A 15,640-nucleotide genomic window follows, 5' to 3' on the forward strand; every position below is an offset into this window, starting at 1 on the left:
GCGGTACGTCCACCCGGCCTCCCGCATGCCCACTATACGCCCTCGCTCAAAGTCCGTCAACTGCACATACGGTTCACGTCCACGCTGTCGCGGCATGCTACCAGTGTTAAAGACTGCGATGGAGCTCCGTATGCCACGGCAAACTGGCTGACACTGACGGCGGCGGTGCACAAATGCTGCGCAGCTAGCGCCATTCGACGGCCAACACCGCGGTTCCTGGTGTGTCCGCTGTGCCGTGCGTGTGATCATTGCTTGTACAGCCCTCTCGCAGTGTCCGGAGCAAGTATGGTGGGTCTGACACACCGGTGTCAATGTGTTCTTTTTTCCATTTCCGGGAGTGGCTTTATCCAAAATAGTTTGCAATGAAAAATAGGAGTCACTATGATTTTGCATTTGGTGTGTATCATATTATATGTTACTGCATATGAAATTTAGCTAACATACTTAATTTTTCTTTAGGGTTGGGTGGAGGTCTCTATCTGTCACCAATTTCAAGAAAACTGATGTGATTTAGCACACTCATTTGCGACTGCATAAGCCAGCGATAAAGCCAAAATGAAATATCCACAATATTCCTCATATTTCATAAACAGTTTGAGATATCAAAATGATATTTCGGCAAATGGCTGCAGGCAAAGAAGAGAGTTTTTTTCCTTATGTTTATTATGCAAAACTTCATTATCTACCACATTATTCCACTAACTACAAACTTTTTCAATGAAAGAATATAATTTTAAGGGTTATTAATAGCTGGTGAAATGAAAAATGCTGTGGGTTTTGGAACAACATAAGTTAAGACATTAGACATTACACTGAATAAACCATGGTTTCAGAATTCTCTCGCAACAGTGTCTGCACAACATGTTAGTGAGGTGAGACTGAGTGAACTCCACTGTGTTTCGGCAAATGAATCAAATTTTAACATGGCAACAAAATAAATGTAGGTTTTACTCAAAATTCACCACTCACGGTGCTTCTCTGCAAGTTAGAAATGGTTAACAAGATAGACAAAATAAATTGCTGCTTTTGTTGCATCTTCCGTGGTATTCTTTTTAGACACTAACTAAAGCAGACATAACAATAAATCTTTGTGAATGGTCACCATGAAAATGTCGGTGTGGAGGGGCTTCACTGAACATTTACAAGAAATGTGAGCATAGGCTTCAGTTTACAATGGTACGCCCCCTCCAGTGCTTGGCATTTTCCCTGGAGCACCTGACCGCAATCGCCACCACTACCGCTCTTTCCACATGTGCCCTACCAACTGCACATCTACTGGGGACATTATTCTGCACACACTCTAACCTTCGTATTGGATTAGATTATAAAATTCAATGTCTTGACCACATGTGATGTTATTAACACTGATAACCAGTTTTGGCTTTAAACATGATAAAGGTCTAAGAACTAGAAAATATACATAAAAAACATATCAATAGAGTTATAAAACAAGAATTTGGTTGTTAAATGTATCAATACCACAGAAGGAAAGTTGCTACTCACCACATAGCGGAGATGCTGAGTCGTGATAGGCACAACAAAAACATTCACACAATTATAGCTTTCGGCCATTGAGGCCTTTGTCAGCAGTAGACACACATAAACACACGCGCACACACACACTCACACAATTGCAACTTGCACACATATCTGCAGTCTCAGAGAACTGAAACCACACTGCGAGCAGCAGCACCAGTGCCTGATGGGAGTGGCGACTGGGTGGGGGTAAGGAGGAGGCTGGGGCGGGGAGGGGGAGGGATAGTATGGTGCGTGCGCCGGCCAGTGAAGTGTTGCAGTTTAGACAGAGGGCAGGAGAGAAGGTGCGGAGGGGGGAGGGGTTAAGTAGCAGAAAGGAGAGAAATAAAAAGAAATTAAGAGGCTGAGTGTGGCGGCGAAATGACAGTTGTGTAGTGCTGGAATGGGAACAGGGAGAGGGCTGGATGGGTGAGGACAGCGACTAATGAAGGTTGAGGCCAGGAGGTTACGGGGACGTAGGATGTATGGCAGGGAAAGTTCCCACCTGTGCAGAAAAGTTGGTGTTGGTGGGAAGGATCCATGTGGCACAGGCTGTGAAGCATTCATTGAGATGAGGGATATCATGTCTGGCAGCGTGTTCAGCAACAGGGTGGTCCACTTGTTTTTTGGCCACAGTTTGTCAGTGGCCATTCATGCGGACAGACAGTTTGTTGGTTGTCATGCCTACATAGAATGCAGCACAGTGGTTGCAGCTTATCTTGTAAATCACATGACTGGTTTCACAGGTAGCCTTGCCTTTGGTGGGATAGATGATGTTAGTGACCGGACTGGATTAGGTGGTGGCAGGAGGATGTACAGGACAGGTTTTACATCTCGGTCTATTACAGGGGTATAAGCCATGAGGTAAGGGATTGGGAGCAGGGGCTGTGTAAGGATGGATGAGTATATTGTGTAGGTTCGGTGGATGGTGGAATACCATGGTAGGAGGGGTGGGAAGGAGAGTAGGCAGGACATTTCTCATTTCAGGGCACAACGAGAGATAATAGAAACCCTGGCGGAGAATGTAATTCAGTTGCTCCAGTCCCGGATGGTACTGAGTTATGAGGGGAATGCTCCTCTGTGGCCAGACTGTGGGACTTCGGGAGTCGGTGGGAAACTGGAGAGATAAGGCATGGAGGATTTGTTTTTGTTCAAGGGCAGGAGGATAATTACGGTCGGTGAAGGATTCAGCAAGCCACCTTCCTAGATGTTGACCTCCACCTCAGAGATGGCTACATCAGTACCTCCATCCATATCAAACCTACTAACCACCAGCAATACCTCCACTTCGACGGCTGCCACCCATTCCACACCAAGAACTCCCTTCTGTACAGCCTAGCCACCTGTGGTCGTCGCATCTGCAGTGACATGCAGCCCTCTCAAAATATACTGAGGGTCTCATTGAAGCCTTCACTGACCATAATTATCCTCAGCGTTTGTAATACAGCTAATTACAGCTGTGCCTTCAAGCACATTAAAATAGTTTTTATGCTTTTAGCTTTTATGTTTATAATATATTCATTCTTTTTATCGCATGAGAAATGAGCTGATCTTTAGCTTTTACGTATATTAAATTTATTAAGTATATTTATAAATTTAGATTCTGCCACACATTAGAAATATATGACAGGTATTCGATTGTGCACCTTCTAATATACAAGGGTTGTCCAGAAGGTAAAGGATATTCTGGCATAACAAAATAAAAACTAAATTTCAAAACAAAATTTCATTTACAAAGTTATGGTACCTTAATTTATTTTTCAATGACATCACCATAACTGTCAGGGCACTTATTGTAACTTGGGACCAATTTTTCAATTCCCTTGTTGTACTCCTCTACTACCAAAGATCTGAGCCAAGACATCACTGCTTGTTCGAGGTCTTCATCATTTGCAAACTGTTTTCCACCCAAAATTTCCTTTACTTTTGGTAACAAGTGAAAATCACTGGGTGGCAAGTCAGAGCTGTGAGGAGAATGTCTGAAAATTTTCCACTTAAGACACTGAAGTTCTTGCTGTGCTCGAGCTGATGCAAAAGGCTGTATATTGTAATGAATCAAAAACACCTTTGCCAACAACATTCCACGACACTGAAGACTCGTTCATTGCACTTCTACCATAAACATTCTTCATTTGCCAATAAATTTCGATAGGACCAACATTTTGTGGATTCAGAAACTGAAGGACACTATGCACTTCGCATTTGGTGTGATTTTTGATGGGTGCTGGAATTATCAAACATTACAGAACAGAGAGGCATGACTTGTTTGCCAACAAAACTCAGCTCACACTGAGTTGGGGGGAGAAGCTAACTGGCACACTTGCTATTGTGGCGGTGCGATCTGGCACTGGGTGTAGTAAACAATCATTCTTTACTTTCTGGATGACCCTCATTTGTCACATACATATTTTTTCTATGTTACATGCATACAGTTTCATTCATCTGTAACTTATATTTAACAGCACTCTTGATGCTCATCATTGTAAACTTTATTTTATAAGTCCATTGATATGATTTTGTTTATATTTTCTCAAATTTAGATATAATGAGTACAAAGCCAAAACTGATTATCAAGACACCAATACACAGACTTCTATAAACTAAATTTGTAAACAGCTTCTGCATTCTTGAAGTCTTTCATGGTAGCACTGGTAGCATGCCTAACTACGATCTTCTTGATATACATACAAGCCATACCATTTCAAACAAAATTCTGGAACTTTCAACAGCTGCTTCTGCCATTGTCTTCAGGAGCACTACTGATTGCTGCTGTTTGCATCTGCTTCTAAAGGCAATGCAGCAACATCTTAAGTTTTTGGAGGTGGTCTGAAATGTCGCAAGTGCAAGGAAAGAAGTTTGGCAACTTCTGGCACCTTTGGTCCAGAGAGAGGCATGAACAAAATCTTAATGTTAAAATGTTACTTGATTGCCACTTATTTCTATTGTCAGTCTTGTCACCAAGTGATTGAGAATGGGTACTTGTAGAAACAGTACCACAACGATGCCAGTATGTGTAACATGATGGCTAAGCAATTGTTAGTAGTGCCAGTTCACCTACTTGCCAACTGTCAAAAGTCTGTCAGGGCTATTAGCACTGAAGTCAGAGATTTGAAATCACAACATCAATAATTTGCATCATTTGTTGAGATTGTCACTCTGCAGCAGAGTGTGTGCTGATATGAAACTTCCTGGGAGATTAAAACTGTGTGCCGGACCGAGACTCGAACTCGGGACCTTTGCCTTTCACCGGCAAGTGCTCTACCAACTGAGCTACCCAAGCACGACTCACGCCCTGTCCTCACAGCTTTACTTCTGCCAGTACCTCATCTCCTACCTTCCAAAGCTGTGAGGACGGGGCGTGAGTCGTGCTTGGGTAGCTCAGTTGGTAGAGCACTTGCCCGCGAAAGGCAAAGGTCCCGAGTTCGAGTCTCGGTCTGGCACACAGTTTTAATCTGCCAGGAAGTTTCATTTGTTGAGATGTTTAACAAGCAGAAAATAGCCCAAACCACCATAAAGATTAATCCCTATGTGGTGTCATTTCTACAGTGGTGCCTCTAGAAACTCTCAGTTCTGTGCCTTCTCACCTACCTAGTTTCTTTTGGTACATCAATGACACTTCCTTGATGTAGCTCCAGTTTCATAGGGATAAGGATCACATACACAGTGTTAATCCTAATATTAAATTTAACCAGTGAAGTGGCAAGCTACCTCTCTTGGATGCACTAGTTGAAAAAGAGGCAGGCATCTGTTTAGTTGATTTTTGTGTATAGGAAACCAATCGACACTGACTGTTACATGATTGTAAATAGTTTCCACTGGTGGAGGTGAGGAAAAAAGGTAGTAGTGATGATGATGATGATGATGATGATAAACTGTAACAATATTATGAAAAGGAAAGTTGCTACCCACCATATAGTGGAGATGTTGATATAGTGAGAAGCAACTTTCCTTTCCATAATATTGTTCCATTCCATTCTGTATTTTCCATTGTTTAATAATAACCTGTCTTCAATAAGATGGCAAGATGGTACATGGAATGAAGATGCTTTATGATGGTAACTATCTGCAGTGCAGTCTGAAAATTTGCATTGAAGGTTGTGTTAGGGAAAACAGTTACAGCAAGGCAGCAAGGAAGACATTATGGATGTTTCCAAGTGCAATAGTGCCCCCCCCCCCCCTCCCCCACAGAACCAGCAGAGTCTACACAGATCAAAAATTCACATTGCCAGTGACTTTTGTTGAAAGAACACACACACACACACACACACACACACACACACACACACACACACACACACACACACACACACACAGGGAACTGGCAAAGTCAAGAAGTCATTCAAACCACCAGATAAGAGTGCCTTGCTCCACAGAATTAAACTGTAATTAAATGAAGTTTAAAACAGTATACTGTAAGGCAAGCTGTTCCAACACTGCCCCATGGGGCACAGGTGCACCCAGCACCCCTCTGCTCACCCATGGACAGTTGCAGTTAGTATAGACACCAGCCGGATAGCTCTATTGTACATTTTCAGCATATGCATGAGCTGGTTGGCCACTCCTTGCACCAGCGAGCACTCTGCTAGGGCAGTATGATCACAAGGGCTATGGTCCGGCTGTAGATTGCAAGCACATCGCTGTTTGCCTGTCTGTAGACATGTGCCTATGGGCACCTGGATGTCTGCTGGCAGTCACTTGAGTTGTAACAGCCTAGGGTAAAGTAGCAAGTATAAAAACTGAGTACAAGGGTGCTCATCTTGAATGTCAAATTATTATAACTGATACAATGCAAGCAATGACAGTTTCCCGACAGATAATCAGATTTGCAGAAAGTATTATCCTACGACTGAGGTTGAGTATGAGGTCAAAACAAATTTCCAGGTTTGAACAGCTACTTTCCGAAATCTCAATAGAGTTTAGGGTCCTTGTGATGCCTATTAAATTTTTGTCAAGTTACCCTGGCCCACAATTACTGCCACGTACTTATGATTATTTTTCAATAAATCCTATCACCAAATGTATGATGATTATTCATTGTTATTAGCAGTAAATAAATTTAAGAGACAAATTAATATCTGAATAAATATTGGAAAAATACAAATCATTTACTTTTCCTCAACAGATGAATTAAAATGAAACTCACGTTTGTGATACACCTCCTGCTGTATCTCGTTGCCATGCATTCTCATATTCAGATGACAGCAGCTGTTTCCTTACATCTTTCACAAGGTTTGTGTCAGTGGCACCAGGGCAGACAGCAAGTACGCGTACACCAGTTATCTTCTCATGGTAAGGGTCCTGAAAACACCAGGAAGTCTTCAGTCAACTGTATGGTGTTTAGAACAGTGTTCCAATTTGGAAAGAAAACATCAAAATTCCAAAACGTGAAATAGTGAGATCACAGTTCACATATATTTATGTGCCTCAGACTGATCAAACAGCTGCTGGTAATGTATTTGCTGTATTATAAAAAGGTTTCTCACTGTCACTTCCTTTAAACTGTTGTTTTCAACCTTTTGAAGCCAAAATACCTATTACAATTTTTATAACAATGAAAATAATCAATTTTTGACAATATAATATAAATAGATAGATAAAAAAATCTACTCACCAAGTGGCGACACGAGAACACTCATATAAAAAAAAAGTTTTTTCTTATGCAAGCTTTGGGAGCCAGTGGCTCCTCCTTGCGGCAGAATGGTTGAAGGGGAAGGAAGATGGGTGAAGTGAAAGGCACTGGAGAGGTTTGGGAAAAGAAGTAGAGTTTGAGAAAGTCACCCAAACCCCAGGTCAGGGGAGACTTCCTGGACGGTCGACTTCCCTATCTGGGGCTAAACAAAGAATATCATCATGCACCATGTGATCAGCATAGGATTCATGATGTGTACTAGTGACAAATTTACGACAATGGATCAACCCATGTAATTCTGCAGCTTAGACTTTGTAAGATCGGTTTGGGCGTATGGAAAAATCTACACACGACACAATGAAATGCATTCTGTCACAGTAATAGGTTGAGAGAAGCTTGCATATTTCATCAAATGATAAGTTGGCTGCTTCTCGCAAAGGCAAACATTGGCATAACAACTGATAAATGTGCCGCAAAAGCCAGAAAAGAAAGAGAGCCCTACACAGGTTGCATTGCTCATGGGAAAAACCTGGAAATGTGGGCATAACCACTTCTTGCAGGAGGCCCTATATCCAGCCGATTCATCATATGCTGGAAATGGTGATGGTTGCACTGGCAGGAGGGTAACCAGTTGTGACTTTGCAGATGCGACTTGACAGAGCGGTGGTGATAGCCTGCTGTTTTTCCACAAAAGCTTGCTGCTGGGCAATGATACACTGGAGTACTTCTTCCATTGAGATGTTTGTAGAGTGCTTTAGCAGTGACACTATCATGCAGAAAAAACATAACCCTCGTTCCATCACCAAGTTCGCTAAATAATAATTTACAGAGCAACACAATGAAGTACAGGTTGTGCATAACACTGGACAACAGTAATACGTGTTAGAGAATAGGCCGAGCTCATTTGTGATTGCTTACTTAATACTGTTTCTCTGGTGGCTCACCAGAGCACACTGGGGGAGGGGGAGGGGGGGGGGGGGCGCTGTGAACTGTATGGACGTATGATCTCTGAAATCACAGGCATCATGAGTGAAGGGGTAAATCAATCATGAATGTTGTGATGTGCTGAGCCGTAACTATTGTTCAGATCTGCAGCTATTTCAACCATCCTCACACAGTGATTTTCCATCGCAGGGGCTTCAATTGCTACCGTAGACTCTGTTGCCACAACGTGACATGCTTGACCAGGCACTGACCTTCTGTCACAGAAGTCACATGTTTTCTGAACTTTCTGCTCCACTCATACACTTGCTGCAGTGATAGACATACATCACCATACTGGACCTTGGTTTGCCAATGGATTCCAATAGGTTTTGTACCTTCACTGCTCATGAAACATATGACAGAATGTTGTTCTTCCTTGGTGGATGTTGCAAGCAGGGCAGCCACTTTGAACTGGTACTACTATGGTCGTATTTTGCTTGTCTGTAGTATGCTGCAGTCTGTAGGAAATTCCTTGCAGAACAACAGTGTGAAATGTCTATTTTTAATTGCACTTTGAAGGTTTTCATTTGACTCCCCCTCGTACATAGATAAATTTATCTCAATGTTCAACAGCACTATGTCCGAACTTCAGAAATTTGTAAAATTCTATTGTTATACATGTAGATGAATAACTTACATTATCAATGTTCATATTCTCTAGTGCTGCATTTACATCTTCTTCTGTCTCACCTGTATGAGCCCACTACAAACAGCTAAATGACTGAAACTTCCTGGCAGATTAAAACTGTGAGCTGCACTGGGAGTCTAACCTGGGACATTTGCCTTCCAAGGTCACATGTTAAAATACTTAGTTACAGAATCACTACAGCATGCTATGCTCTTAGAATTTTGACTGCAGTGTGTGATACTACATGTGTCAGATCTGTATATTTTTCTTATATCCACTCTGTTATTACCTATATTTTCGGGAGTCAACAGTAAAAATATTCAAATAGTTTTAAAATTACAGAAAAGAGCAGTTTGTATAATAACCAAGAGTGGCAGTAGGGTTCACTGCCTTGAACATTTCCAAAAGCTGGAAATCCTAACTGTCCCATGTGAATACATTTTTAAGATGATGAGACTTACCAAACAAAAGCGCTGGCAGGTCGATAGACACACAAACAAACACAAACATACACACAAAATTCTAGCTTTCGCAACCAACGGTTGCCTCGTCAGGAAAGAGGGAAGGAGAAGGAAAGACAAAAGGATATGGGTTTTAAGGGAGAGGGTAAGGAGTCATTCCAATCCCGGGAGCGGAAAGACTTACCTTAGGGGGAAAAAAGGACAGGTATACACTTGCACACACACACACATATCCATCCACACATACACAAACACAAGCAGACATTTGTAAAGGCAAAGAGTTTGGGCAGAGATGTCAGTCGGGACGGAAGTACAGAGGCAAAGATGATGTTGAAAGACAGGTGAGGTATGAGCGGCGGCAGATTGAAATTAGAAATTAGCGGAGATTGAGGCCTGGCGGATAGCGAGAAGAGAGGATATGCTAAAGGGCAAGTTCCCATCTCCGGAGATGGGAACTTGCCCTTCAGCATATCCTCTCTTCTCGCTATCCGCCAGGCCTCAATCTCCGCTAATTTCTAATTTCAATCTGCCGCCGCTCATACCTCACCTGTCTTTCAACATCATCTTTGCCTCTGTACTTCCGTCCCGACTGACATCTCTGCCCAAACTCTTTGCCTTTACAAATGTCTGCTTGTGTCTGTGTATGTGTGGATGGATATGTGTGTGTGTGTGTGTGCGCGCAAGTGTATACCTGTCCTTTTTTCCCCCTAAGGTAAGTCTTTCCGCTCCCGGGATTGGAATGACTCCTTACGCTCTCCCTTAAAACCCATATCCTTTTGTCTTTCCTTCTCCTTCCCTCTTTCCTGACGAGGCAACCGTTGGTTGCGAAAGCTAGATTTTTGTGTGTATGTTTGTGTGTCTATCGACCTGCCAGCGCTTTTTTATATATATATATATATATATATATATATATATATATATACGATATGGTTATAATAGAAGGAAACACTCCACGTAGGAAAAATATACCTAAAAACAAAGATGATGTGACTTACCAAATGAAAGTGCTGGCAGGTCGACAGACACACAAACGAACACAAACATACACACAAAATTCTACCTTTCGCAACCAACGGCTGCTTCATCAGGAAAGAGGGAAGGAGAGGGAAAGACGAAAGGATGTAGGTTTTAAGGGAGAGGGTAAGGAGTCACTCCAATCCCGCGAGCAGAAAGACTTACCTTAGGGGGAAAAAAAGACGGGTATACACTCGCACACACACACATATCCATCCACACATATACAGTCACATCCGCATATACACAGACAAAATGTCTGCTTGTGTCTGCGCATATGCGGACGGATATGTGTGTGTGTGTGCGCGCGAGCGTATACCCTTCCTTCCCTCCCCCCAAGGCAAGTCCCCCCGCTCCCGGGACTGGAATGACTCCCCACCCTCTCCCCTAAAACCCACATCCCTTCGTCCCTCCCTCTCCCTCCCTCCCGACGATATATATATATATCAAGAAAGATGATGAGACTTACCAAACAAAAGCGCTGGCAGGTCGATAGACAGTCCCGGGAGCGAAAAGACCCACCCTAGGGGGAAAAAAGGACGGGCATACACCCGCGCACACACACACATCCATCCACACATACACAGACACAAGCAGACATATTTAAAGACAAAGAGTTTGGGCAGAGATGTCAGTCGAGGCAGAAGTGCAGAGGCAAAGATGTTGTTTTTCAAGTTGCCGCCACTCATACCTCACCTGTCATTCAACAACATCTTTGCCTCTGCACTTCTGCCTCGACTGACATCTCTGCCCAAACTCTTTGTCTTTAAATATGTCTGCTTGTGTCTGTGTATGTGTGGATGGATGTGTGTGTGTGTGTGTGTGTGTGTGTGTGTGTGTGTGTGTGTGTGCGCGCGAGTGTAGGCCCGTCTTTTTTTCCCCCTAGGGTGGGTCTTTCCGCTCCCGGGACTGGAATGACTCCTTGCCCTCTCCCTTGGGACCCACATCCTTTTGTCTTTCCCTCTCCTTCCCTCTTTCCTGATGAGGCGTCAGTTTGTTGCGAAGGCTTGAATTTTGTGTTTATGTTTGTGTGTCTGTCGACCTGCCAGCGCTTTCATTTGGTAGGTCACATCATCTTTGTTTTTAGGTATATTTTTCCTACGTGGAATGTTTCCTTCTATTATAACCATATCATATATATATATAAAAAGAAAGATGATGAGACTTACCAAACAAAAGCGCTGGCAGGTCGATAGACACACAAACAAGCACAAACATACACACAAAATCTAGCTTTCGCAACCAATGGTTGCCTCGTCAGGAAAGAGGGAAGGAGAGGGAAAGACAAAAGGATTTGGGTTTTAAGGGAGAGGGTAAGGAGTCATTCCAGTCCCGGGAGCGGAAAGACTTACCTTAAGGGGAAAAAGGGACGGGTATACACTCGCACACACACACACACACACATATCTCTCCACACACATACAGACACAAGCAGACATATACAGAGGCAAAGATTTTGTTGAATGACAGGTGAGGTATGAGTGGCGGCAACTTGAAATTAGCGGAGATTGAGGCCTGGTGGATAACAGGAAGAGAGGATATATTGAAGAGCAAGTTCCCATCTCCGGAGTTCGGACAGGTTGGTGTTAGTGGGAAGTATCCAGATAACCCGGACGGTGTAACACTGTGCCAAGATGTGCTGGCCGTGCACCAAGGCATGTTTAGCCACAGGGTGATCCTCATTACCAACAAACACTGTCTGCCTGTGTCCATTCATGCGAATGGACAGTTTGCTGCTGGTCATCCCACATAGAATGCGTCACAGTGTAGGCAGGTCAGTTGGTAGATCACGTGGGTGCTTTCACACGTGGCTCTGCCTTTGATCATGTACACCTTCCGGGTTACAGGACTGGAGTAGGTGGTGGTGGGAGGGTGCATGGGACAGGTTTTACACCGGGGGCGGTCACAAGGGTAGGAGCCAGAGGGTAGGGAAGGTGGTCTGGGGATTTCATAGGGATGAACTAAGAGGTTACGAAGGTTAGGTGGACGACGGAAAGACACTCTTGGTGGAGTGGGGAGGATCTCATGAAGGATGGATCTCATTTCAGGGCATGATTTGAGGAAGTCTTATCCCTGCTGGAGAGCCACATTCAGAGTCTGATCCAGTCCCGGAAAGTATCCTGTCACAAGTGGGGCACTTTTGTGGTTCTTCTGTGGGAGCTTCTGGGTTTGAGAGGATGAGGAAGTGGCTCTGGTTATTTGCTTTTGTACCAGGTCAGGAGGGTAGTTGCAGGATGCGAAAGCTGTTGTCAGGTTGTTGGTGTAATGGTTCAGGGATCCTGGACTGGAGCAGATTCGTTTGCCACGAAGACCTAGGCTGTAGGGAAGGGACCGTTTGATGTGGAATGGGTGGCAGCTGTCATAATGGAGGTACTGTTGCTTGTTGGTGGGTTTGATGTGGACGGACGTGTGAAGCTGGCCATTGGACAGGTGAAGGTCAACATCAAGGAAAGTGGCATTACATCAAACCCATCAACAAGCAACAGTACCTCCATTATGATAGCTGCCACCCATTCCACATCAAACGGTCCCTTCCCTACAGCCTAGGTCATCGTGGCAAACGAATCTGCTCCAAGTGCGCGCAAGTGCGCGCGCTAGCGCAAGCGCAACCAGGACCACCTCGTACAATAGCGATGGTTAACCATCCGTTGCCATGTGTGAAGGAATCATTGATGTCAATGCTGAAGTTTAGTCTGCATCCACAGAACACTGCTGGTCCATCGAGTAGAGAGTGTGCTGCGACAGATTTTATAGTATTCTTTTTCTTGTCTGCGGCAGATGTTGTCATTTCCACGTCTTCAATTGTTTTATATATTGTATGTCTTGAACGTCGACGATAGAGATGCCTTACAGAAGATATCGTCGACGTTCAAGACATACGATATATAAAACAATTGAAGACGTGGAAATGACAACATCTGCCGCAGACAAGAAAAAGAATACTATAAAATCTGTCGCAGCACACTCTCTACTCGATGGACCAGCAGTGTTCTGTGGATGCAGACTAAACTTCAGCATTGACATCAATGATTCCTTCACACATGGCAACGGATGGTTAACCGTCGCTATTGTACGAGGTGGTTCTGGTGTTCCAAATGTATCGGGCCTCGAAAGTTTTGTGGACCGTGATGTCATCGCATACAGAACCTATCACGTTACTGAAAATTGATTTGTAGCGTAACTGAGAACCGGACAAGGGTACATCTAGAACCTGTCGGCATAGAGCGAGAACAGTATGTTACGTCAGCTCTCTGAGCCCTTGACCTTTGACCCCGTTCGATAAGGCCTGCTGACGCCATCTTGGCAGCGCGCCAGCGGCAGACTTAGCGCTCTGCCGACGGGCGCACTCTAGTAGGACTAGTGCGCCCGTACGGGATAATGCGCCACTGGCACTGTGAAATATTCTAAGTTCTTATCAAGGTGACGCGCCACCGCGCGACTATAAAAGCGAGCGATCGCCGCTCAGCGGCTCATTTGCGCTGCTGCTGCTGCTGCTGCACAGGCAACTGCATTGAACGCTGCCAAGATGCCTTACAGAAGATATCGTCGACGTTCAAGACATACAATATATAAAACAATTGAAGATGTGGAAATGACAACATCTGCCGCAGACAAGCGCTTGCGCTAGCGCGCGCGCAGCCGAAAGCTATGATTGTGTGAATCTTTTTATTGTGTCTATCGCGGCTCAGCATCTCCGCTATATGATGAGTAGCAACTTTCCTTCTCTCGTATTGTTCCATACTATCTATTCCTTCCCTTTACGTATATGAAGTGTTTTTATTACTATATAAAAATCAGCATACAGTAAACTCTCTCCACTTAACCACAACTACAGCACTCACCACAAAGAGAATTTTAAACTGCCAACACACCACTTTACCTCTATTCCCAAACACCACCATATATTCATTTTAAAATTTACAATAAAATAAAAGGCAGTAACATATTTAACCTGCAGCTTGGTTCACGGAAGAGATTACTTTTTACCCTTGTGGTGGAAAAGTGTTGTTATTCTACTGAAGAATTCATTGAGGACAGTTTCAATGTTTTTACAAGGTAATTATACATTTTAATTTTGTAAACTGGAAACTGCAGAATGCATTTATGTAGCAGTATCTCATAAATGTATATAAAATCGTGTGTTGGGACCCACACTCTTCCTGTTGTATATTAATGATCTGGCAGGTAATATTAATAGTAACAGCACACTTTTTGCAGATGATGCAGTTATCTATAATGAAGTACTGTCTGAAAGAAGCTGCATAAATATTCAGTCAGATCTTTATAGGTTTCAAAGCAGTGCAGGGATTGGCAACTTGCTTTAAATGTTCAGAAATGTAAAATTGTGCACTTCACAAAACGAAAAACATAGTATCCTCTGAATATAGTACCAATGAGCCACTTTTGCAATCAGCCAACTCATACAAATACCTGGATGTAACACAATGTAGGGATATGAAATGGAATGATCACACAGACTCAGTCGTAGGTAAAGCAGGTGGTAGACTTCAGTTTGTTGTTGGAATGCTGGGGAAGTGCAATCAGTCCACAAAGGAGACTGCTTACAAATCACTCGTGCAGCTGGTTCTAGAATATTGCTCAAATGTGTGAGGCCTGTACCAAATAGGACTAAATGGGGATATTGAAAGTACACAGAGAAGGGCAGCACAAATGGTTGCAAGTCTGTTTAATCTGTGGGAGAGTGTAACAGAGATAACTGGCAGACTTTTGAAGACTGATGTAAACTATCCTGAGAAAGTCTACTAACAAAGTTTCAAGAACCATCTTTAAATGGTGGCTATGAATATACTGCAACCCCCTACATATCACTCATATAGGGATTGTGAGAATAAGGTTAGAATAATTACTGCACACAGCGACATTCAAACAACCATTCTTCCTGTGCTTCATATGTGAATGGAAAAGAAAGAAACCTTAATGACTGGTACTCTGGGGCGTACCCTCTGCCATGCACCTCATGGTGGTTTGCAGAGTACACATGTAGATGTAAACTATCTTAGTTGTCTTAAAAAGTATTTCTTATTTTAAATTTTGACATGTATTCTGTGCCTCAAATCAAATGATTTGAAAATTGTATGTTGTGAGATAAGTAAATCACATTTCACATTTCCACAGCCTATGGAACTGGAAGATAGGAGATGAGATACTGGTGAAAGTAAAGCTGTGAGGGGGAGGGTCATGAGTCATTCTTGAATATCTCAGTCAATGAGTAATTGATCACAAAAGGCAAAGGTCACAGGTTTCGGTCACACAGTGTTAATGTGTCAGAAGTTTAAAATCAGCACACACTCTGCTGCAGCATGGTAATCCATGCTGGGAACTAAATGACTGTCAATGACAATGTCTTTCAAAAGAAAACCATGAACATACACATTTACCTTTTTTAAA

At 43.2% G+C, this 15,640-nt stretch overlaps 1 protein-coding gene across 1 annotated transcript in view; it reads right to left on the reverse strand.

Annotated features, from left to right (window-relative positions):
- LOC126175444 (15-hydroxyprostaglandin dehydrogenase [NAD(+)]-like) overlaps positions 1-15,640 on the reverse strand; it is a 96,067-nt gene that overhangs the window by 32,328 nt on the left and 48,099 nt on the right. Inside the window, exon 5 of the mRNA XM_049922248.1 lies at positions 6,659-6,813. Within this exon, the coding sequence (XP_049778205.1) occupies positions 6,659-6,813 (155 nt within the window). The remainder of the gene's footprint in view (positions 1-6,658; positions 6,814-15,640) is intronic.

This window comes from Schistocerca cancellata, chromosome 3 (genome assembly GCF_023864275.1).
Source record: "Schistocerca cancellata isolate TAMUIC-IGC-003103 chromosome 3, iqSchCanc2.1, whole genome shotgun sequence".
NCBI classification, from domain to species: domain Eukaryota; kingdom Metazoa; phylum Arthropoda; class Insecta; order Orthoptera; family Acrididae; genus Schistocerca; species Schistocerca cancellata.